Consider the following 24,602-nt stretch of genomic DNA (forward strand, 5'->3'; position numbering starts at 1 on the left):
GACTAACAACTTCATGATTGAAACAGATTCAAGAGTCTGGTCTGCCCGCGAAATTCAAATTTAATTTGGTTTTTCGCAATTTGTAAACAAATACGACAAAGTAGGCTTATGGCACTTGAATTGCGCCAATGGCAGCATCATCCTCACAGGTTTATATAAAAATCTTTACTTGAAAGGGTCCAGTTTAAGAAATTAGCTATAGTAACAACTAATTTGTAACTCATGTCAAACTCATTATTTTGACAAATTTCTTAAACTGAACACTTTCAAGTAAAGATTTTTATGTAATCCTGTGAAGATGATACTGCCATTGTCGGAATTAGAATGCCATAAGCCTACGTTGTCGTATTAGTTTACAAATTACGAAAAACCAAATTAAATTTGAATTTCACGGGCAGACCCGTCTCTTATACTAAATAATATGCATGATATGCACATCAGCAGGAAGCTAAAAGAGCCTGTGTTATGTCTGTGGTGCGGACGCATGCGCATGTGCGCCCAGCCTGGCGGGGTCTTGGCTGGGGTAGTGCAGCGCGGGCGGGGGCGGCACGGGCGGCGCCATGCCTCCCCAGGGCGCGCCCCACGCGGGCCCCGCGTAGTGATGCAGGTTGAAGAAATCGTTGGGTCTGTTTGGTGGTGGCGGCATCTGGTGGACAAATATAGATTTAATATTGCATCTCTTTCTACGTCATAATACTTCTTTCTTCTCTCTGGGCTGGCTTTCCCACTTAAACGTTTCCGTTTGTTGTGCTTGCGTTGCCCCTCTCCACTGAAGGTCGTATTTCTTATTGCCATTTATAATTAATTGCCATTACATTAATAACATAATGGGATTTTTGGGATAGTAATGCAGTGGATTCCCAGATCTTTCCACATACAACTTGACTCAGAAAAGGAGATTTGGATGCTTAGACTTTTAGTTATTATCAGATGCTCCCTACAATAACCGGGACTTTAAGAAAACTGGTATTCTATCAAAATAAAAGGGTACAAAAATTGAAAAATAATAAGCAGGTTTGCTTCTTTCTTTAATTTGAATCATAGGTTATCTTAACCTTTACCTTTTTCTCATTTAACCTAGTAGCTAATACAGAAAAAACTTTACCTGTGGCGGGAATGGATGTAAGAACGCTGGCGGCGGCGGCGGTAGAGTTCCCGGCAGACCAGGGACAGGCTCCAATGCTGGCATAGCCTCATTCTTATCGTTAGGGCCTTGGCGACCTGCGAAGGAATAAAGAATTGGTCAAGTGCGAATCGGACTCGCAAACAAAGGTTTCCATACTCTTGTAAAAGATATTTCAACATTTTTATGTACAACACTGCAAGTTACTGACAGCAAAGCCATCTTTATGTGACTTAGTGGATTAATTTTTTCGTGAACACATATTAATTTTTTTTTGTGATTTAACCACAAATTCACGGTTTTCGAATTTTTTCCTTTACCATGCTTCTTCTCTCTGGGCTGGTTTCCGCACTTAAACGTTTCCGTCTGTTGTGCGTTTTTACACATGCTACATTTTACACATGCTATAAGACCTAGCTACCTGCCCATGATTCTAGGTCAATGGGTAGATATACTATTGGTTTTCTTAACAGACACAACAGACGGAAAGACAGACACAACAAAGTGATCCTGTAAGGGTTTCTTTTTTCTTTTTGAGGTATGGAACCCTAGAAACTAAACTTTTTCTATGTGATTGAATCAGAAATGAGGAGAACCAGACCAGAGTAACTTAAAACGGCCGCACAATAATGATGATGATCATACTCAATAATTACAAGTTTGTAAATATCGTAAGAGTTGTCTTCTATTAATTACGTCTATACCGAACAATGTCACCCCTCCTGCACCACTCCACAGGAGCCTACTCAGTTATACTCAGATATAGAGACGTATATAGATACGGTTCTTCTCGGTAGGAACAGCATTCCGAACCAGTGATAGATTATTTTGACGATTCAAAACACTTGTAAAAGTTTAATTGAATAAAAATAATTTGAATTTGAATTTAGATAGTGGTATAAAGTTTACCCTGAGATTTCCCCCACTTGATGGTGAGTCTCTTGCCGCCAATGACCAGGCGGTTGAAGGTCTTCTCTGCAGCGTGCTCGGCCGCGCTGCGCGTGGTGTACTGCACGAAGGCACATTGTGCACGCGGCACTAGGGTCAATGACCTGCAAAAAACAATTTAATCTTTGTATTCTGTAGGACCAGGAAACACACACACACACACAAAAAAACTATTATCATGGATTAAATGGAAAGGGGTCACAACATTCAGCAATGAGAAATACGACACACACACATAAGACAGAGAAAGAGAGATTGAAAAAGACTACATATTTAATGGTTTTGCTGGATTCTTGCCGAGTTGTTTGTTCAAATATATTGCCAAGCCTGTGCAAGTGGCACCAAATGTCAATCACAGTCCCATTAACTTGCTTAGCAAGCATTGTTATTGAAGGTGTTGAATAACTCAGCAGCTAATAGGCATGCATGCACTTGGCTCAAAGTGAGGGTACACCTTAGTTAACTAGCCGATGCCCGCGACTTCGCCCGCGTGGATTTAGGTTTTTCAAAATCCCGTGGGAACTCTTTGATTTTCCGGGATAAAAAGCAGCCTATATGCTAATACGTCTTGTAGTTTTTGCGTGAAGGAGTAACAAACATACACACACACAAACATACACACACACACACACATACACACAAACTTTTACCTTTATAATACACTAGCGACCCGCCCCGGCTTCGCACGGGTGGACTCTACCACGAAAAATCCTATCTATTTTCCGGGATAAAATATAGCCTATACGGATTCGGAAGAATCCCTCTAAGTAATGGTAAAAGAAATTTTGAAATCGGTCCAGTAGTTTTTGAGCCTATTCATTACAAACATACAAAAATACAAAGGTTTCCTCTTTATAATATTAGTATAGATTACAGATGTATGGTGGTACTGGTAACCAACTTTGGCGAGAGAGCTTTAATACCCCTATAACCTGCTCTTTTCATTCAAAGTTATCAAACAATCATACCTTATCTCTCCATACTGATAGAAATGTCCCCTCAGCTCCTCCTCTGTGATATTCTCAGGCAGGTTGCCGATATACAGGGTAGTCACTGTGCGGTCCTCGGGCGGCGGCAGGGCTGGCATGGCGGCCGCGCGACGCATCAGCTTCTCAGCTACCGGATCATTTACACCATAGTATCTGAAAAAAAATCACCACCATTATCTTGATGAATTATGAATGGCCCAGCAATGGCCCACTATTGAGCTACTGGTTCTGACAGGAAAAGGGTTTAGGCCAGTATTTCATGCTGGCCACTCTAGCAGTGTAGATTCCCAGACTTTACACGCCTTGGAGAACAATCTCAGGCATGCAGGTTTCATCACAATGTTTTTCTTCAATGTTAAAGCAAGTGATATTCAATTGCTTAAAACACACAACTCTGAAACCCAGACATGTACCTCTAAAGATACATGTCTGGGATCGAACCCCCGAATAGAAGGCCGACATCTTAACCACTAGGTTATCACAGCTCTTAACAAACAATTTTTTAGTTATGAAACAAGGGTGAAATGACAATGGACAGGCACATGATTCGAAAAATCAATACTTTGATTACAAATTGATTACAACACTTTCATGGGGACCCAAGGTGCTAGAATGACAAACTAACACTGGAAAGCAAAAGATTGGCAGACCACCCCTAATCAGACAAATAACATCAAACAAGTTGCAGTTAGCCTTTTAGTGAAATGAGGTAATCAATTTAAGTATTCTAGTTCTTCCAGGATTTCATAATATGCCTAGGAAATAATCAAATCACTGATAGCACAAAGACCTATTTTTTCATTATACTTTAATTAAAAATCTGAAAAAATAAGTACCTATCCTTTATATTTTGGTCTGCTAATGGATCATCTGGGTCCGTTGGTTTCTCATGCCTGTATGGACACTCTTCTCCTCTCCTGCACTCCCCTTTCACCCAAAAAGAGCAAACATGTGGTCTGTTCCTCTTATAATAAGGAGCAGTTCGCGCCAAACGCAAAAGAAGGTCAGATGCTCCCTTTGATTTCAAAGCAGAGTTGCTTGGTTGGGTAGCATCAAACTTAGACATTTGACTATCTAGATTTTGTATATAGTATTCCTTGTTCACTTCATTCCGAGGTAGGTCATCTTGAATTTTTAGAGCTGCGTCTCTCACTTGTATTGGTAATCCATACTCAAGGTCTAGCAGACACGTTTGGCATACATTTTTAAGCTTGGAGCATGTTTGACAAATCTCAGTCTTCTTAAATCGCATTCTCGCTCCGGGGCACCAACGGAAGACGGTGAACGGACGAATACAGATTTTACATTCCTTGCCGTACTTCTCTTTGGTCTGCAGGAAAAACGTAATAAACAATGATTAATAACACATTTAGGTAGGTAAATCTTACGTTATTTCAGCTGATATCAAGTAATTTCGAAATACTAACCATACGAATGTAGGGGTTATCCCCAAGACACGTCTGACATAAAATCGGGAAGTCCTAGAAAAAAAAATTGGTTTACTGAAACATCAGATAAAATTACATCTTCAACAAGATATATGAACAATGTCGTGAAATAACTCACTGAATCCTCCCAATTTTGACGATTGTACGTGTTTGTTGATTTGGACACAGCCATTGTTACGTTTGATAAATGACTACTATTATGACGGCACGCAAAGTAAAATAAAAATGACAAATAAAGACTTGTTAGCGTTGTCGATTAATTAGCTTGATTACAAACTGAATTTCCACTTAAAATATAAACTTATATTAATTAACTATACAAGCTCAAATCAAATGCTGACGGCGCCATTTTAATTTTTTTAAGTTATCCACAGATGAATAACCTAAGTAAAAGACAAAATCATAAAACTACATACAGTACTGGCAACATTATTCTTTGCCTTTTGATTCTGGGTTCCACGGATCTGGATTCCTGCCTTTTTTTTGGTATCCAGAGTCCAGGACTCCAGAGTCTTTTTGTAGTCTTGAAATCAGAAACTTCTATGCTACAAAGAGTAGTTAGGTATGTATAGTGCGTTTCATCGAATAGTACCTATGGCGTTATGTTGGCTCCCCTGTCTGTCCAAGTCATTGGCACCATATTTCCATAAGAAGACGCAGATTTTGTTTATTTTCATTAGATTTTCCTGAATGAATAAAATGAAAATCAAATGAAAATAAACAAAATCTGCGTCTCCTCATGCCGATATGGTGCCAATGACCACCCAACAGACAGAGGAGCCAACATAACGCCATAGGTACTATTCGATGAAACGCACTATAATCATAATCTATGCTGAGCTATGCTTATGTTCAGTGCTGCCAACCTATCTTAAAGAAGTGTCAAAAAAATGTCATGTATATACCTAGCCAGGATTACTGGTCTGTGGCAATAGCAAGATAATAAGGAAGCAAGGTGCCCAGAGCCGTAAGCGTAAAATCAGTTTCAAAAAAAAAGCAAGGGGTGAAGGGGGCTGTGGGGGTGTGTGTCTGTGTATCTCTGTTTTGTTTTGCGGTTTGTTAGTTTCAATTGGATTTATTTTGTGTAATTTTAACAATTATCGTATTGTTATTATTACATTTAAACTCGTGTTGCTCTACTACGATGTCTATAACAACACTGGTAATTTTTGTGGAATTTTCATAAAATGGTCCTAACTATAACTTATGCTATGAAACTAACTTCGCTTTTCTCCCTTTTTCAGTATTATTTGCAACTTAAAAAAGAAAATGCTCATGATGATGCTATATGGTGCTGTAGTTGGAGTCAAATTAGTCATGAAAAGAGCAAAGAAGTGAGTGAGAATGCCGAAAATGTTGAAAACTCGCAGTATGTTTTTATAACCTCTTACTACTTATTTATAATTTTAACACGAAACAGGATCTTATGTTAAATGAACACTCATCTTCATTTGTGCTATTTAATAAACAATTGTTAAGAATATATCAAAATACTTTAGAATTTGTACCAAAAGACAAATTCTTTTTAAATTTTAATAGGTACAACCTGCTATTTCATCTTCATCTAATATTTCTATCATATATTAAGTAATATTCTCGCAGTAAAAAATTCAATGAGTTGCAAGCAATCTATGTGCACATTTTCATCAAGATATGATCAGCAGTTAAGCTATGAAAAATTTAAAAATAAACACACTTATAATATTAATGTAGGGTGACTAAATATTAACTCTTGTTAATATTTAGTCACCTTAAACGGGGTGGGGACGCCCCAGCACACCACCGCTAACCAGGTGTGGGTTAGCGTGGGCGCTGTGTGGGTGTGCGGGGTGTCCCCCCGCCTTATACTCTGATTGTCATGTTTGCCTGTCGTGAACTATGGCTGGGGGAACAACCACATGGACATTTGCCTTCCTTAGACCTTGTACTACACAGTGTTCTATGGTTTTGATACAGAGATTCAAATCACTCCCAAGAGCCTCCAGAAAACTATATAATAACGGGAGGATTGGATGACATCATCAAAGTATGGCAACTAGAGAATGGCAAGTTGGAAATCAAGCATCAGCTAGAAGGACACTCTCTTGGTGTCATTTCAGTGGTTGTTAGTCCTGATGGGAAGAGTAAGTACTATTTAAAACATGTATTAGGTACTAGTTAAAGGTTGTCCCACACTGATACGTGGTCTTATATGATAGTCTCCACTCCAGAACATGTCTGCCCCAGCCAAACAGGCTGATTGATTGATTGATTGATTACTAGTTGATATCTGTGTCTAGTTTTTTTTTTAAGAATCCCAAGGGGACTATTTTGTTTTCTGGCATAAAATATCACTCTCCAGTGTTTTTCTACTGAGAAGAGCCAGTAAGAAACACAGCAGTTGCTCTTTACATCAATTTAATACTAATAATATGCTTATGTATGTACACCTTGTGACTAAATAAATTAAATTTCAGCACTAGCAAGTAGCTCCCAAGACTCTTCGCTAATATTATGGGACATAGCATCAGGAGAGAAAATAAAGACCATGGAGACAGAGACCACGGATGTGTGGACACTGGACTTCTCCCCTGACGGCAAGCATGTGATCTCAGGCAGTAACGCTGGCAGAATATCAATATTCAGTGTGGAAAGTGGCAAGGAAGAACAGACCTTGGACACGAGAGGGAAGTTCACACTTAGCGTAGCTTATGTAAGCGTTTATTATTTTTTAACATTTTCCAAAATCTTTTCTTGTTTGCACTAATATCAGACCGGGCTCAGTGGGTCACATGATCTGAGAAAGAAGGCTCCCCTTTAACAGCAGTCATGTAACTCTTAAATCACTTAATTATGTGTAACGTGTACCTTAGCGGTCCCGTTACATCCTTTATTTAGATCGCATATTTTTATTAACATAACCTGAAATCTGTTAGTAGACCTTTTATATGTCATATTTCAGTGTCCCAAACTTCACCATGACGTTTCTAAGGCGTGACGTTTGGGAATGTAATTCAACGATCTGTCAAACCTTCTTTCATATTGGAAAAAAACTAGTAACATTTTTGACAGCTCGTTTACCGAATGAAGTTGGCATCTTTCGGTGGCCATTTTGAAGCTTCACTTTTCTTCCTACATAGACACGCAAACATTTGCTCGTCAATTATTAATTTTTAAAAATGTGAAAGTTAAACTAAATAAGTATAATACATATTTATGGGCCAGAGGGCTATAGAGTGGTAGGACACGGCGCTTTTAGCGGTAAGTGTTCATTTTTCTACCCAATCTCGCCATAAGAACATTGAATTTTCCAACAAGAAAATGGATGAAAATTTTAACCTAACATTTTCCTTGTTACAGCCGTTGATCCTAGATCGTTGATCCTAGATCGTTGATCCTAGATTGTTATCATTTAACGCCTCATTTGAGCATTTATCATGAGGATTTTCCCGTAAATTTCATTTTGGATCGTACATGTTACGTTTTATATCGGATTCCATCCCGGAATTGGTGTGATGGAATGCAGTTTTCGGCCTGTGGAATTAGTTAGATATTCGACATGTGCCTAGCTTATTCTCTATTTTAACAAATTTTGTGATAATTTAGACTTTATTTTTTTTATAACCTAGTGTGTGGCCATGTGGCCCAGGTACTATAAGTTTGTTTATTTTTGATAATTACATATAAGACATATAAAATTAAGACAAGAACAAAGGGGCGATACCTATTATAAATTGTCATATTTTTTTTTCCTCTTTAATAAATAAAATTTGTATAAAACTTTAGAAATTTAATAAATTAATTTTTAATAATAAATTTTAAATTCTTTGATTTTTATTCACCAATATTTATTTCTTGAGGACATTTGGCGTCCCGGAATAGAGAGCACGGCTAGGTGGACCGAATCTCTGACTTGCGATTAAAAGTCCAGGCCTCGGCAAGTCTATCTGTGGAGATTTCTATCCAGCTGGCTGGCGCCCGAAGGTTTTCCCTATATCCATTTTATATATATATATTTTGTCAGCTGGAAGTAAAAGTAAGGAATTAATTCTATTGTTTTGTTTTTTTTAAATAAATTTTATTTTAAATTTTTCACCTATTGGGTGGTGGAAAATTTTCTTTGTTACAATTGGCAGCCCCGAACAGGGACTGATTTTTATTTGGGAACCTAGTTGTGTTGATTCTCATAGTATTAGTGAATAAATATTTTAATTGTTCTCGTTCTTGTCTTAATTTGTATTTTTTGTAATATTTTAAGGTGTATTGTATTCTTGTAACTTATTTTTTTTTGAATATTGTATGCCTAGATACTAAGATGTTTGTTTTAGCATAGCTAATTTAAGTGTGCTCGCCTAGTTAATAAGCGTAGTTTATTTTGAGGTTTTTTATATTACTATTATTTATGTGTTACTAGTGAAAATGCTACTTACCTAAAAAGGCCATTTCTTTGTAAGAAACGGAGCTAAAAACTTGATAGGTGTCGCTGTGACTAGTTTTCTCTTGAAAATGATAGGTGCACGACGATGGAAAATCTATTTTATTTAATTTTATCTATTTTTTTTAGGCTTTTTCCAAATTTTGTTAGAAGAATCTTCTAGAGAATAGACAGCGTTTGTAGTCCCAGGTCGTGGTCTATTTGTATTCGTTAGGATGTTATTTGGTATGACAAATGCACCGTCGAATTACACAGACTTTCTGATCGTTTGTTTGGACCAGATTTTGATAACGAAGTCCTGTTACCTAGATGATATTATTATTTTACTTTCAAAAGATTTTAAATTCATTCAGCATTTTAGATAAATAAATATCAAAGATTAAAAGATTCTAGACTTGCAAATAACTTAAATAAATTTGAATTTTGCTAAAGAATATAATATTCCAAAAATATTTCATAATATACTCCTCAGAATAACCCAGTTGAACGTTTTAATAACACTATTGAGACTTGCTTAGCATGCTATGTTGAAAGTGACCATAGAACGTGGTCTAAATATTTACCCCATGTTCAGGCAGCTATTAATGGCACTATTAATTTAGTTACAGGATACACACCTAATTTTCTTATGTTTGGTAGGGAAGTTTTCCTTGATGGATCCTTACATAAATTTTATTCTATCTCTGACCCTTCAGAGTTAACTATTGGTAGTCGTTCAGATTATTCGGACGCACTTCTTACTTTGAGTAATATTTTTGATAAAACTGTTAGTAATCTGGCCAAGTCATATAGACGAAATGCCAAATACTACAATGAAGGAAGAAAAAGCATTTCTTATTGTGTTGGAGACACAGTTTGGAGGCGCAACTTTGTGCAATCCAATGCTGCTTCTTTCTTTTCCGCAAAATTAGCCCCTAAATTTGTTAAATGTAAAATAATAAAGAAAATTTCAGATAATGTATATTTATTAAAAGATTTGGAAAAAAATAGTACAGGTAGATACCATATAAAAGATATTCTTAAAATTTGACAAAATTAAAACTTAAAATTAATTTTAACAGGAAAAGAATCTAGCAGAAGCTAACACAATAAGGACTCATTATTATTTTGTGTAGGATTTTTTTTGGCTCCTTTGTCAGTCCTACCGATTTGTAGGTTGCGGCTATGCAGTTGCTCCGCATTACCTCTCCTTTTTGTATATATTGTATATTTTTGATTTTATAGTTCTGTTTATAAGGGATCTTTTGGTAGCGGTTATGCAGTTGCTTCGTTTTACCAGGCTCTTGAAGAACTCATTTTGGTTGCGGTTTTGCCTTTGTTTGCACCGTATTACCTAATTTTGTTGTAAATATGTATAGTTTTCTTTTAAGGGATTACGGTTTAGCACATGCCCCGTATTATCCTCCTGCTTGTTCTGCTATAGTCAGTCAGGTAGTTTTGTAAATATGTACAGATCTTTTGTGGGATCATGGTTGGCACATGCTCCATGTTATCCTCCTGCTTGTGTCTGTTTTATCGGCAAGTAGATGTATATATTTTTTTCTATGTGGGTCTTTAGTACTCATCCTTGGCCTTGTCTCACACATGTGGACATGTTCGCTAGGTCCTTGCTTTAGGCAGGACGATGTTTTAGGTGTTGCTCTTTTGTAGTGCATCTTTATTTTGGATGGTTCGACAATGCGCGGCGAGGGTGCCTGAGTGCTTTGTTCGGTTGCATACCATTCCGAAAACCCCTTAGCTAGGTTAGTTCGTCAATACGCGGCGAGGGTGCCTCAGTGGATTGATCAGTTGCATACTAACTCTAGACTCTTTTTATTTTGGCTTATGTTGTGTTAGGTTGGTTTGCCATTTCACGGCGTTGATGCTTAGTGTCTTGGTCAGTAGTATACCAATCCTAATCACACACTCTTTAGAAAGTTTTCTTCCCTTCTTCGCTAGTTTGGTTTGCCATTTCACAGCGTTGATGCTAGTGTCTTGGACAGTAGTATACCAATACTATGCAAATCTAGTTTAGGAATTTTGTTTTAATGGATTGCTTCTCAATCTGTATTTATTAATGATTATTTGGTTGTTTTGGCTTACATAAATTTAGATATTTAACTTTCCTTTTGTTTGGTAGTTCCCTTTGTTTTGTCTTATAGAATTGTTTAGGGTAAAGAAAAAAAAAAAGGTTTTTTTTTCTTTTCTCTAGAAAGGGGAAATTGTAACGTGTACCTTAGCGGTCCCGTTACATCCTTTATTTAGATCGCATATTTTTATTAACATAACCTGAAATCTGTTAGTAGACCTTTTATATGTCATATTTCAGTGTCCCAAACTTCACCATGACGTTTCTAAGGCGTGACGTTTGGGAATGTAATTCAACGATCTGTCAAACCTTCTTTCATATTGGAAAAAAACTAGTAACATTTTTGACAGCTCGTTTACCGAATGAAGTTGGCATCTTTCGGTGGCCATTTTGAAGCTTCACTTTTCTTCCTACATAGACACGCAAACATTTGCTCGTCAATTATTAATTTTTAAAAATGTGAAAGTTAAACTAAATAAGTATAATACATATTAAATAACTTGACCGTAACTGGAAGCTTTATATTGAGAGTAGCATTTCCGTTTCCGTCGATTTCATGCCAGTTTTCGTACTTTTATTGATGTCATATCCGGTTTTGTGGCGCCACCTGGCGGGGTCGCGCTCAAAGTTTTCGTAAATTGCTCAGCGCGGCCATGGCTTCATTGGCGTTTTGTTTGCCGTCGAAGCAACTTGCAATCAGTCAACACGAAACGTTGCAAGATATTTTATTTTATTGTGTGGTACTTTATAAAGTGAATTTGGTGAATAATTCGCAGTAAGTACTTATTTTTAATTTATATTACATTATGTAAAATGTAAAATATAATAATATGTACGTGATCAATATTTTTAACGGTTTGTCCGTTCGGATCACAGTACTTTATATTTATTTGCCAGAAGGTAGTTATTAAAAACTTTTCGTACTTGAGACGATGTAACAATTAGAAACCGATTATTAGAAATGAATTTCAAATATTTGAAATTAATATTATTAGCTAAAATTTACCTTTAAGTCTGTTACAATATGCTCATTTTATTGAGAGGGTACATGACGATAGTTATGACCCCAATTGCATTTTGAAATGAATCCTCTCGGATTTATACGAGAAATTCTTTTAAGATTATGATATGTCTTTTCTAGTTATTGTTAATTCAAATTGTTACATCGAATAGTAATGAAATTACAGGTAACCTTTATAAAAATAAAAATATCACACCTGACGATCATCAGGATGAAATCGAATAACAAAGTTCGTGTTTAGATTTTACTTTCAACAGGTTCTAACCATTAATTAACCAGGTTCCAGGTTTTTCAGGTTTAGCTAGCGCATCTTGGTTTTTACGTGTACCTACACGGTACATTAAAAAGTCTTTGATAAAACTCAAGGTTCATAGACCTAGAAACAAACAAAGAGGTAAAAAAGTATGATACCTTGCAATTTCTAGCAGATAAAGCTTATGCAGCTATCACATACTGCATAAACAAAAATAGGTTTTCCTAAAAATTGTGCTTTCTTGACTTTATTTTTATTCGTATATAAATTAACTGAAAATCAATATTAACTTAAATAATAATATTAAATTAACTAAAATATTGACTGAAATCAATAATCAGACTTCGTCGGGTCTTTCCACAATTAGTGGGTAGCTACAGCAGAGAAGGTATTGCGATGCGCTGCGAAATTATCACGAGCCAGGTGGGTCTTTTGGTTACATCCATATGGGAAAAAACGAGTGGAGTTTGTTAATATTTTTTGGGTCGAAAAGAACACATTTATTCAGTCAAAAGCTAAGCAATTATTATTAGTCCGCTGCCTCTCGCGGGGGCTAGGCATTGAAAATGTTACCGTTCCATCGCATGGAACTAATTTGCATACACTATGGTAAATTATTTTGACGATTCAAAAGCAATTGCAAAAGTGTATTTGAATAAAGATAAGAGAAATTTATTTGACCCAGCAATAAATAGAAAACACATTGAACGCGTTCGCCGCTTCACAAGCACAGAAAATTATAATTGTTGCCGTTCCATCGCGTGGAACTACTCGACATGCACATTGCTTTTCTGAAAAATGGTCACCCGCCCCTCGTAGGGGCCATGCATTTCAAATGTTACCATTTCAATACATAGAGCTGCCATGACTACCTTTGCCGTGCATTGAGCCTATTCAATGATCAATATTATCCAATCTCGTGGGTTGGATACCAGTATGATCAATATCATTCAACCTTCGCAGGGTTGATCCTAACATGAGCAATATTATAACACCCTCGCGGGGTGGATACCAGTATGCTCAATATCATCCACCCTCGCGGGGTGGATGCTAGTTTGAGCAATCTCATACACCCTCACGGTGTGAATACCAGTATGATCAATATCATCCACCCTCGCGGGGTGGATGCCAACATGATCTATATCATACACCCTCGCGGGGTGGAAACGAACATACCGGTAATATCTAAAAAGTTCTTATCGTTCCTCAATCAGGACTGGCGGTTCAAAAAGGTAAGTAAGCCACAGCATGATTATTTGCACCCGGATTCTCCAAGACAAATCAGAGAAACTAAACCGACCTCGTTCCAAGCAGGTTATTTAGTGCACTGTCTTTCGCAATGAAAGAAAATAGAGGCACCAGAGGTTATACAAAGGTTATTTCAATGGTATCGCATACCAACATTTAAAAAGCCACCTATTGTTTTTCCCAAGGAACTGTATGCAATAGTGCGTAAAATGAATCATGAAGCTTGCACCGCACGCCAAGCTTCCTTTTCACCTTGTTTCTGTTACCGAACTCCGAAGTGTCATCCCGACCAAGATCACATCTTAGAGTACGAAACAACTATGTATGTTATGGCAGAACATTTCATTTTGATAAACATGCAAAGTCTGTTTTCATGTAGTGAAACAGTCTTGTGTCAGTGCTTCTTATTGAGGCCATACGGGAAAGTTAGATAGATAAGATGATAACCTACCTGCCGTTCGGACTAACCACGGTGTCTATGGGTGATATTAAGAGAATGGTGAAATATGAGTCCTATTTTACTTAATCGACTTGTCATAGCAAGTTAAGGCAAGTACATGCTAAATGTACAAGAGACTTAATGCATGCAACTTACTGTTTTTGTTTAAAATTTGAGAATTGGTTCTTTGACCACGAAAGAGTGAGTCTAACTATTTAGAAATACTATGGAGACCCTAGAAAATGCCTCCAAAGAGGGATGTTGGATGTAAGAACAGTTAGAAACGCTAGTTAACAAACCAATGACCGCTGGATAATCCAAGATCTATCCAATACTGGTAGATCACTATTATCATTCGTTAGACGTCCACAGCTGGACATAGGTCTCATAAAGAGACTACCACATGCCACGTGATTACACTGCATGAATCCAGCGGATCCCTGCGACTCGTTAAATGTCGTCTATCCATCAAGTGGCGATCTCCACGCTGCACTCCAAGCTGGCAGATGCGATAAATAAATTATAAGGGCTAAAGGAGAAATATTAGCTACCTCCACTAGTTCATGTTCTAGTAACGGATGCTTCATCTATCATGCTCTTTGACAGGAAAGGAACAAATGCTTTACTCTTATCAAAATGATAGTCTAATTTACCCTTCAGAAGCTTCAAGAAGGCTCACTTCTTACGCCTTAGTTCAAGTTTCATTCAAAGTAACGACGAGACGTTACTCTCTCATTTACTAAGAAAAAGAGGAATGATGTTTATTCTTTCATTCATTCATTTGTTAATAAAGCATATTTACAAGGTTTAAGCATGTTGTTATCCTTATTGAATAAAACATTCCAGATACTGGAATTATGGCTTGACAAATACACCATAGCATACAATATTATATCCGGTATGTATAGTAATCATGTAAATAATTTGTATCTAATGTCATAGCCAACCTCCCAGAGTGGCAATACGAGCTTGTGTGGAAATAATATTTGCAAAGTGGGTAATCCTGGAGGTCGATCTATTCACCTCGGAGAAAGCATTCGAAGTACACAACTATGCACTCTTAGATTTGATGGACCATCAAGTCCTGTTTCACGATGCTGTATCTCATGAAAGTTTCCATTGGCATAGTTGGTTTACGCCATTATTTTCAATTCTTCGTCTTGACTCTTGACCCATCTCAATTGGTCAAAAGGAATATTTTTTGAATAGTTGATTTAGTTTATATAATTTACTCCGATCGAAAGTGTTTGGCGGGCCTCGACCGTTTATATAAAACACAGCCTCATTGACTCGCAATGGGTCTGTCATTGTCTTAAGAAGTCTAGAAATAATGAGTGGTCCTATACTTTAGACACATAAAACCTAAGCAGTAAATCACTGCTTAATTTCAAGCGGAAATCTATCTTGAAACTATTGAATAAGCTTGAAAACGTTGATCTTCATGGTCTTTAAAGAAAAATATTGATACGAACCTAAAGTATCACAATTAGCACCAGTTTTGGCACATAATATAAATGACAAAATTTAGAATTTTCATTCCTCTTACACGAATCTGTAATTGGATCTGTTATTGGATGTATGGAATAAAAGTCAAGTAATGTTTGTTAATGCGCGTGGTTTATACGTGCTATATTAATGAATAAAAGCAAATTCACTCAATTATGTATTCATGTCCAAGCATGTTTTAAAATCGATTTCTTCAGAAAGATTTGAAATCCACCCGTTTGGGGTGCTAATAATAACTTATTACTTAACTAATCATTTGTAATATCTGCGTTTTTATTACTGCTTACTATTCAGATAACTTCATATTGCATCAAAATCGTACCTTAGAACGAATGATGTATATTTAATAAAATTTGATGATTATAAAATTAAAATCTGACATTTGCCCTAAATTCGGCTCAAAATCTGAAATAGACAACCAATCAGAAATTGCTTGTAATAGGAATAGTCATAACGGGTATCTTTACCCTCTTTTTGGATTTATATGTGTAATTGGTAATTAATTATTGAACAACAGAGTATGATATGCTACAAAATATAATGCTCTATATTTTATAAATGGTTAACGGATTAAACGTGCCTCTCGTACAGTAGGTATAGCAGACTGGGTAAAAACCTTTTTGAAAGAAGCAAGCATATCTGCTACTTCTAGTAGCATACACTCAACTCAGGGAAAATCATTCTTATGATGAGATGGCCCATGAAAATTAGCAATCAGCTAATACATTTCAAAATTTTTCTAAATGTAAAGTGATTGAAGGCAATGTACTTAGTCCAGGTGGTATCGCTCAACTAACTATTCTTCAGTTCTATGACTGATAGTTAAAATTCTTTTCTTTATTGATTTTGTATTCAAATAAACAAAATTTTGTTTATGAAAAAGAACATAATATCATATAAGTACTCATTATGGTACAAATGTTATCACATTGGCGTAGAATTCTAATATCTATTATGTGGCGTCACCAGGCGAAAACAAACAGGGTCTCAATATAAAGCTTCCAGTTACGGTCAAGTTATTTAATAGTAGCGTTTTACCTGAAAATAAAACGCATATTAAAATACTTACCTCACTGGAAGCTTTCAGTAATTCCTGCCTGGTGATATTGAGCCAATGAAGCCATGGCCGCGCTGAGCAATTTACGAAAACTTTGAGCGCGACCCCGCCAGGTGGCGCCACAAAACCGGATATGACATCAATAAAAGTACGAAAACTGGCATGAAATCGACGGAAACGGAAATGCTACTCTCAATATAAAGCTTCCAGTGAGGTAAGTATTTTAATATGCGTTTTATTTTCAGGTAAAACGCTACTATTTATGGGCCAGAGGGCTATAGAGTGGTAGGACACGGCGCTTTTAGCGGTAAGTGTTCATTTTTCTACCCAATCTCGCCATAAGAACATTGAATTTTCCAACAAGAAAATGGATGAAAATTTTAACCTAACATTTTCCTTGTTACAGCCGTTGATCCTAGATCGTTGATCCTAGATCGTTGATCCTAGATTGTTATCATTTAACGCCTCATTTGAGCATTTATCATGAGGATTTTCCCGTAAATTTCATTTTGGATCGTACATGTTACGTTTTATATCGGATTCCATCCCGGAATTGGTGTGATGGAATGCAGTTTTCGGCCTGTGGAATTAGTTAGATATTCGACATGTGCCTAGCTTATTCTCTATTTTAACAAATTTTGTGATAATTTAGACTTTATTTTTTTTATAACCTAGTGTGTGGCCATGTGGCCCAGGTACTATAAGTTTGTTTATTTTTGATAATTACATATAAGACATATAAAATTAAGACAAGAACAAAGGGGCGATACCTATTATAAATTGTCATATTTTTTTTTCCTCTTTAATAAATAAAATTTGTATAAAACTTTAGAAATTTAATAAATTAATTTTTAATAATAAATTTTAAATTCTTTGATTTTTATTCACCAATATTTATTTCTTGAGGACATTTGGCGTCCCGGAATAGAGAGCACGGCTAGGTGGACCGAATCTCTGACTTGCGATTAAAAGTCCAGGCCTCGGCAAGTCTATCTGTGGAGATTTCTATCCAGCTGGCTGGCGCCCGAAGGTTTTCCCTATATCCATTTTATATATATATATTTTGTCAGCTGGAAGTAAAAGTAAGGAATTAATTCTATTGTTTTGTTTTTTTTAAATAAATTTTATTTTAAATTTTTCACCTATTGGGTGGTGGAAAATTTTCTTTGTTACATATGTCTTTACCGAATGATTAAGAAGGTCTTTGCAAATAAAAGCCACCAATACAGTAACACAGTATTTTAACCAATGTTCTTTACAAATAGTTCTAACACTTGATAGTGGTACCACTAAAAGTCTTTTATAATCTCTTTTATTCCAAATCTAACTAAGCTGTATAATATACATTTTATTCTCACATCAGACAAATCTATTTCAAAGTATGCTTGGTCACTAAGAACCTCAATTTACTGTCATACGTCAAAATACTCTACCTCCTCCACACTGCACCAAGACTATATCAGATGTAAAACAGAAAAATAGAATCATATGTTTTGATACCAATATGATGATGTAACTGTGCCTACTTCAACGTAATTATATTCTTTTTTATAGAGCCCAGATGGCAAATACATAGCAAGCGGCGCTTTAGACGGTATCATAAATATATTTGACGTGGCACAAGGCAAGCTGGTACACACTCTGGAAGGACACGCCATGCCGATAAGAAGTTTATGCTTCTCTCCCGACTCACAACTTTTATTGACTGCCTCAGATGACGGACATATGAAACTTTACGATGTGTGAGTTATTTTTTTTACTTAATGGATGTTTTATCATTTATCAAATGAATATTTCATTCATTTCGTACATACTAATTTCATTCCTTGTTCTCACTTGATCTGCTACACTGTACTGACATCTCACTGTCAAATATGTTATTTTAGTAATGTGGATTGCATTAAATCACTTTACTTTGTCTTTACTATGTCAGGAGTATTCTTGAATATGCATGTAATATCTGGTCGCCCCAAACTATATACTATATACCCAAAGGCTTGAAACCATACAGAGTTTGTTAAATACTTTTAATAGTTATGAGGAAGCGTGTACTCATTATGGTATCGACTCGCTAGAACAAAGAAGAGAACAGTGTGATATGCTATTACTGCAAGCAATTTTGACCAGCTCAATCGATTGTCCTAGCTTATTGTCAGACTTTAAAAAATTTACTACTTCACAGAGTACATGCAAATTTGGCGGGCACATTATCCGGACATGCGTCGTGGGTATTATCAGTTGCCTTTTCACCAGATGGCAAGAGATTTGTTTCCAGCAGTTCTGATAGAACTGTGAGAGTTTGGGATCTGGATAGTATGCAGTGTCAACATGTATTTAAAGAACATAACGATCAGGTACTTTTTTTTTTAATTATGTGCACACTTCTTGACCACAACCAGTTGATGGAAGATAATAAGATGGAACACGTTTACCTAGAAGATGCCTATTCACTCTTTTTTAAAGATACCTAGACTATCGAAACTGCCAGAAAAAGTTTCTCTGTTCCACCATAACTTCTAAATGCCTAAAAAGCTATGGATGTATGGAGTATAGAATCCTTACAGCATCCCAAGTAAAATGGTTATAAATTTTTGAAAAAAAAAAAAACATTATAGCTGAGCTGTCATGTTTTTACTTTTTAAAGCTATTTACTACTTGTTTATTTAGAATATTTGGTAATAAATAAACTGAGGTATAAATATGATACATCCCAAAATAGTATTTTAAAAACTGTATAATTAATTTTCAGGTCTGGGGTGTCAAATTTAATATGGAGAGCAATAAAATTATATCAGTATCTGAAGATAAAAGTATCAATATATACGACTGCCCATTATAATACTATTATTCAGTGCTTTATTTATGTATTAAATTATGATATAGAATTACTTGTGTTTTATTAATTCATGTTAAAAAATAATACTTATCTCAAAACTACCTAGTTACTGATTTATTTCTGCACTTTGGATGAACGCAGTATAATCATTTACTCTTTGACTATAATACTGTATTTGGATGAGCTATTGCAGTAGGTAGCCAAGGCTATCGGCTATTCTAATAGGATTGTAATTAAAGATTGTAAGGATCTTGAAGGCAATGGGCAGTTTTTACAAAATGCCTTCAAAACAGAAAAGGATAGAATTCAAAATATCCGTCGCGTCGCTTCATTGGCTAACATTGTGGCAGCACTGTAACTGATTATCTACAGCGTACAGTAACTAAGTAATGCAAGAATCTAGAGCCTTAAATATTTATTATAAAAAAAAGTGTCAAAGCCAACGTCACTGTCATCAAAATATTGTCAAAAATCAAAACAAAGATTTTGATTGAATTTAATTTCTAGGGAATAAAGGGAATTAATTAAAGTATCTAGTGGTTGTAGTATACACGCAAAAGATAGAAAATGCCAGCAGCTGCGGTGGTAAGTAAAACAAGACTATTATTATTTTATAAATTATCATTTAATGCTCGCGACTTCGTGTGGATTTAGATTTTAAAAAATCTAGTGGGAACTCTTCGATTTTCTGTTTTAAAACGGAGCCAATTTGTCTCCGGGATACAAACTATCTCTAGTAATCTGTACACAAAATATGTACCTTTTAAAATTCCGTTAGAACTTATTTTCCAGGATAAAAAATAGCCTGTCCATCCCCGGGTTGAAAGCAATCTCTATACTTACCAAATTTTGTCCAAATCAATTAAACGCAGGGCCTTGAAAGCTAGTAGGCAGACAAACACACTTTCGCATATTAAATCACACTAATATTATAAATAAAGGCGAAAGTTTGTATGTGTGTGTATGTTTGTTACTCCTTCACGCAAAAACTACTGGACGGATTTGGCTGAAATATAGAATGGAGATAGATTATACTCTGGATTAGCACATAGGCTACTTTTTATCCCGGAAAATCAAAGAGTTCCCACAGGATTTTTAAAAAACTACATCCACGCGAACAAAGTCGCGGGCATCAGCTAGTAAGTAATAAAAATAATTAGTATGGATTATAATAAGTCTAATAGTGGCCAGCTGGCATGACTAAATATTTTTTTACAGTATTCACTTTTGACTAAAAAAGAAAATGCACACGAAGACCCAATTTACTGTTGTGTGTGGACAAGAATAGTAAATAAAGAGGATCAAAAGTAAGAACTATTTTATTTCTCAACTTTGAAATTATTGATTGCTGTTCCTAGACTTAAGAAAAATATTTTAAAGTCAATGTGTATTGATTCCAACCATTTATTATAATCAGTAGTTAATTTTTAATTTTTTTGTAGGAAAAGTCAAGAGTACATATTAACTGGAGGACTCGACAATCTAGTCAAAGTATGGTGGTTAGAAAATAATAGATTAGAACTCTTACACACACTAGAAGGTCACTGTATGGCAGTTGTCTCCATTGCTGTTAGCCCGGATGGATATAGTGAGTGAATTGTTTGGAAATAACTATCATCTAATCTATGGCACAACATTTTAGAGTGAAGTCAACCCAATGAAACATCTTTGCTCTCAGACGAAACTAATGTACTGAAAATGCTTATGCTGTGACCACAAAGAAGCTTAAACATATTGCTAAGTAAATCCAAAGATTACAGATAGATTGTTTATTAATTTCGGTTGTTAGACCTGTCAATCTGAAAACTAGAGATTGGTTACAGCAGAATTAGTAGTGATTTCCATTATTATAGGGTATTTTTCTCTAATTTTTTTATTACTTTATTATAAACTAGGATAAAAATAATGATGTAAACTGGAAAAACTAATTAAATCGATCAAATAACAAAAAAGTTATAAGCATTTAAATATTTCAGATTAGACAGAGTTAGCGGTAGCATTTTGACGTCACTCCATGCTAATGCTATAGTAGCTTCCTGCAGTTTCATTCAAATTTTCGTTTTGCGAGAAAGGGATAGAATACCCACCCACTCCAAAATTAAAATGCCTGTAACTTTGTAAATCTTTGTTGGATTTTAATATTTATTTCAGCGTACATCATTATTTTTATCCTAGTTTATAATAAAGTAAGTAATAATATTCATCAAATTCAAAAGTAGAAAATACCCAATTTTAGCTGATCCCAGGTGTACTCATGTGGTTAGTGGACTTAAGGATCAGCTATAATTATAATGAAATTACTTAGCCATATTTATAATGTATTTTTATTTTGTAGCAATAGCATCATCATCTTTAGACTCCACCTTAATAATCTGGGAACTCACAAGTGGCATCAAAGTACATGAAATAGATACGGGTAACACAAATGTATGGCAGGTGGCGTTCTCACCGAATGGCACACAACTTGTATCTGGCAGCCATACTGGCAAGCTGACAGTGTATGGGATAGTGAAAAATCAGGTGGATTGTGTTTTGGATACTAGGGGAAAGTTTGCATTGTGTGTTGCTTGGGTAAGTCTAGGACTATTATATAGACTGGTAATGTGGCCATAATTTTGAAACAAATAGAAACTGCTCTGAGCGCTTGTAACCATTGTGCCTTCACTGTTAAAGAAAAGTGATATATAATTGCTTAAACCTGATAAAATTACACAAATTATCTTGCGAAATAGAACTGCTTTTATTTTGGTCAAACAAAGTAAAGTTGATAAATAAATAATTAATTTGTCGAAAGTTCGAAACTAAGTTGAAAGTTATATTTTAGAGCAAAAATGGGCAATACATAGCAAGTGGTGCGGTAGATGGAGCAGTGCACGTGTTCAACGTAGCACAAAGCAAGCTTGTGCATACTATAGAAGCACACACAGAGATTGTGAGAAGCGTTGACTTTTCACCCAACTCTCACTTGCTTCTGACCGCTTCTAATGATGGATTTGTGAAGATATTTAATGTGTAAGTAATTTTAATTCGTTACACTCTTGGCTACTTGATCCTATTTATTCAATATAATGCAGGGTTAAGTTGTTCACACAGTAGAAGCTTACACAGAGATTGTAAGAACCATTGCCAACACACAGCTCTCAATTTTTTTACAATCATGTTTTCCTTACAGGGCAAGTGGTAACGAAATTAGCAAGCTATCATTGAAGTGTTGGGCGCTGAACGCTCGCTTCTCCCCCGACGGCACGCGGCTGGCGGCGGCGGCGGGCGACGGCGCGGTCGTCGTGGCGCTGCTGCACGACACGACACTGCTGAAGACCTTCCGTGAACACACGGATACGGTAAGCACTGAACGCTCGCTTCTCCATTTTTTTTTTTTCGATTAATTATTGCTAATACTGACTTGTTTATACATTTTTAGATTTTTTCTCCATTAGTGTAAAATACCCCATTATTAACTCCCGACCCAAAAAGAGGGGTGTTATAAGTTTGACGTGTGTATCTGTGTATCTGTCTGTGGCATCGTAGCTCCTAAACTAATGAACCGATTTTAATTTAGTTTTTTTTTTGTTTGAAAGGTGGCTTGATTGAGAGTGTTCTTAGCTATAAGCGAAGAAAATCGGTTCAGCCATTTGAAAGTTATCAGCTCTTTTCTAGTTACTGTAACCTTCACTTGTCGGGGGTGTTATAAATTTTTAATTTACACTTGTTCTTTCAGGTATGGGATGTCCAATTCAACGCGCAGAGCAACAGACTGCTGTCCGTCGGTAAAGATAAAACGTTAAACATTTATGAATGTCCAGTGCCCGTTAAGGCTGATAATAAAAAATAATTCTTATGATTGTTTTTATTTCTATAGACTACCTTTTGATGAATAAAATGATCTATTGCCGACTGTTACTAGACGACTGAGAAATCGCCCTTAAGTAGGTATAATATCTATTTGAGCATTTTTTTAAGGCGTAGTCGAGTTTTGAGCCTTGTCTTGTACCACTTCTACGCCTGTTCTGAATTCCGCGGTTGCAGATTAGCTACTGCTAGCAACAAGTATTGATTCGGTGTGTACAAAGCGCAAAAGCCGCCCCTCTAAGCCGTAGGGTTTCTTGATTAATTTTTGGCGGTAAGAGGATTTTGTCTATTATAGACTAAGAGCATAGACGTTGCTCGCGTAATCCGACGATACCTAGTGTGAGATCAGATTGGTATGTTATTTTTGCGTATTTGAGTCTTGTTTGATATACTTACATGCAGTGGCGTGCAAGTCATAGAGGCATAAAAGTACTGCTTACCCTAGTTGTAATAAATCAGTGCTTATTTTTCATGATGACCTGCCAGTAATTATGTTTCTACCTAAATGCTTACCCTAGCTTCAAACCCTGTGCACGCCACTGCCTACATGGTGTAACTAGAACGCTAGCAAAAACTTAGCGTTGTTATTATACTTCCTTAACACAATCCAATGCCAATAACCATTTGCCTTATCTTGTAGTTTTAGTGATTTAGTATTTTTAAAACTTGCATTGTATAGCGTGCAAAAGTCGGGTCAATGCCCGCACCTACGACACGGCATTGACTTCGAGCGACAGGTTAGTAACGGCAGAATATTTCAATAGAGCAACCGCCGAGTTTCTTGCTGGCTCTTTTCGCTAGGAAAGGAATTATTTCATTCAAGAAGTGACAGATTTAATGTTCATTTAAAAGTGTTTTTGAATTAAAAAAACTATTTCATTTTCTAATAACGCTGAAAGTAGTCAAATTAGAAAATAGTACTTAGGTACTTTTCATGTAAGATTCGTTTTGAGTTTACTGGTGTGTTTGAGTTTGAATACAAGATGGCGCCTGCCTTGAAGAACTATTTATCATTAAAGGTTAGTTCCTCTGTCCACAGATATAACACAGTTTTACGATTAGGTACTAAGATTTCTACACGAATGATCCTAATGATCCTACCCATAAATAAATAAAATAAATAAAAAAATCCTTTATTTCGACCATAAATTGATCATAAGTCCTGGTTTGAAAATAATATTTTAATGGTGTGCCTATAGTTAACTACCTACGTAGTTACCTATTTACGCGTTGATTGTTTCAAAATTCAAATCATTTATTAAAATACAATATACTTAATAGGTATAACATAGTATTTTGAGTAGGTAATTCAGTTCCAATAAATAATTTAAACGAATTGCAGGAAAATACACACGTAATATTATATGTGCAGAGTTCATATCGCACAGCTATCGAATTATCGA

The 24,602-nt window shown here is 35.9% G+C and overlaps 3 protein-coding genes and 1 long non-coding RNA gene across 5 annotated transcripts in view; 2 read left to right on the forward strand and 2 right to left on the reverse strand.

Annotated features, from left to right (window-relative positions):
• Nucleotides 1-293: 293 nt before the first annotated feature.
• Nucleotides 294-4,878, reverse strand: LOC123874470 (pre-mRNA-splicing factor RBM22). Its single transcript, XM_045919855.1, has 7 exons — nucleotides 4,627-4,878; nucleotides 4,488-4,541; nucleotides 3,897-4,390; nucleotides 3,040-3,213; nucleotides 2,033-2,175; nucleotides 1,106-1,221; nucleotides 294-646 (listed from the first exon to the last, which is right to left on the reverse strand). The coding sequence occupies exons 1-7, from the start codon at nucleotides 4,678-4,680 to the stop codon at nucleotides 464-466; spliced, it is 1,218 nt and encodes a 405-aa protein (XP_045775811.1). The 5' UTR covers nucleotides 4,681-4,878; the 3' UTR covers nucleotides 294-463.
• A 633-nt stretch (nucleotides 4,879-5,511) lies between these two features.
• Nucleotides 5,512-24,602, forward strand: part of LOC123874473 (WD repeat-containing protein 61-like) — a 29,179-nt gene continuing 10,088 nt past the window's right edge. Inside the window, exons 1-7 of one of the 2 annotated variants that reach the window (XM_045919863.1) lie at nucleotides 5,512-5,670; nucleotides 5,753-5,877; nucleotides 6,465-6,631; nucleotides 6,965-7,200; nucleotides 18,069-18,256; nucleotides 18,697-18,868; nucleotides 19,264-19,378. In XM_045919863.1, the coding sequence (XP_045775819.1) occupies nucleotides 5,653-5,670; nucleotides 5,753-5,877; nucleotides 6,465-6,631; nucleotides 6,965-7,200; nucleotides 18,069-18,256; nucleotides 18,697-18,868; nucleotides 19,264-19,353 (996 nt within the window). In that variant the 5' untranslated portion in view covers nucleotides 5,512-5,652 and the 3' untranslated portion in view covers nucleotides 19,354-19,378. Of the gene's footprint in view, nucleotides 5,671-5,752; nucleotides 5,878-6,464; nucleotides 6,632-6,964; nucleotides 7,201-18,068; nucleotides 18,257-18,696; nucleotides 18,869-19,263; nucleotides 19,400-24,602 lie in introns of those variants that run through there. The other variant, XM_045919862.1, reaches the window with a different exon arrangement.
• On the reverse strand, nucleotides 5,729-18,682 carry LOC123874480. Its single transcript, XR_006797931.1, has 4 exons — nucleotides 18,540-18,682; nucleotides 16,667-16,671; nucleotides 9,174-9,182; nucleotides 5,729-5,739 (listed from the first exon to the last, which is right to left on the reverse strand). It is a non-coding gene; the product is annotated as an uncharacterized LOC123874480 (long non-coding RNA).
• Nucleotides 19,808-23,217, forward strand: LOC123874474 (WD repeat-containing protein 61-like). Its single transcript, XM_045919864.1, has 7 exons — nucleotides 19,808-19,935; nucleotides 20,569-20,657; nucleotides 20,793-20,938; nucleotides 21,686-21,921; nucleotides 22,175-22,362; nucleotides 22,523-22,691; nucleotides 23,069-23,217. The coding sequence occupies exons 1-7, from the start codon at nucleotides 19,918-19,920 to the stop codon at nucleotides 23,180-23,182; spliced, it is 960 nt and encodes a 319-aa protein (XP_045775820.1). The 5' UTR covers nucleotides 19,808-19,917; the 3' UTR covers nucleotides 23,183-23,217.

Source organism: Maniola jurtina, chromosome 18 (assembly GCF_905333055.1).
Source record: "Maniola jurtina chromosome 18, ilManJurt1.1, whole genome shotgun sequence".
Lineage (NCBI taxonomy): Eukaryota > Metazoa > Arthropoda > Insecta > Lepidoptera > Nymphalidae > Maniola > Maniola jurtina.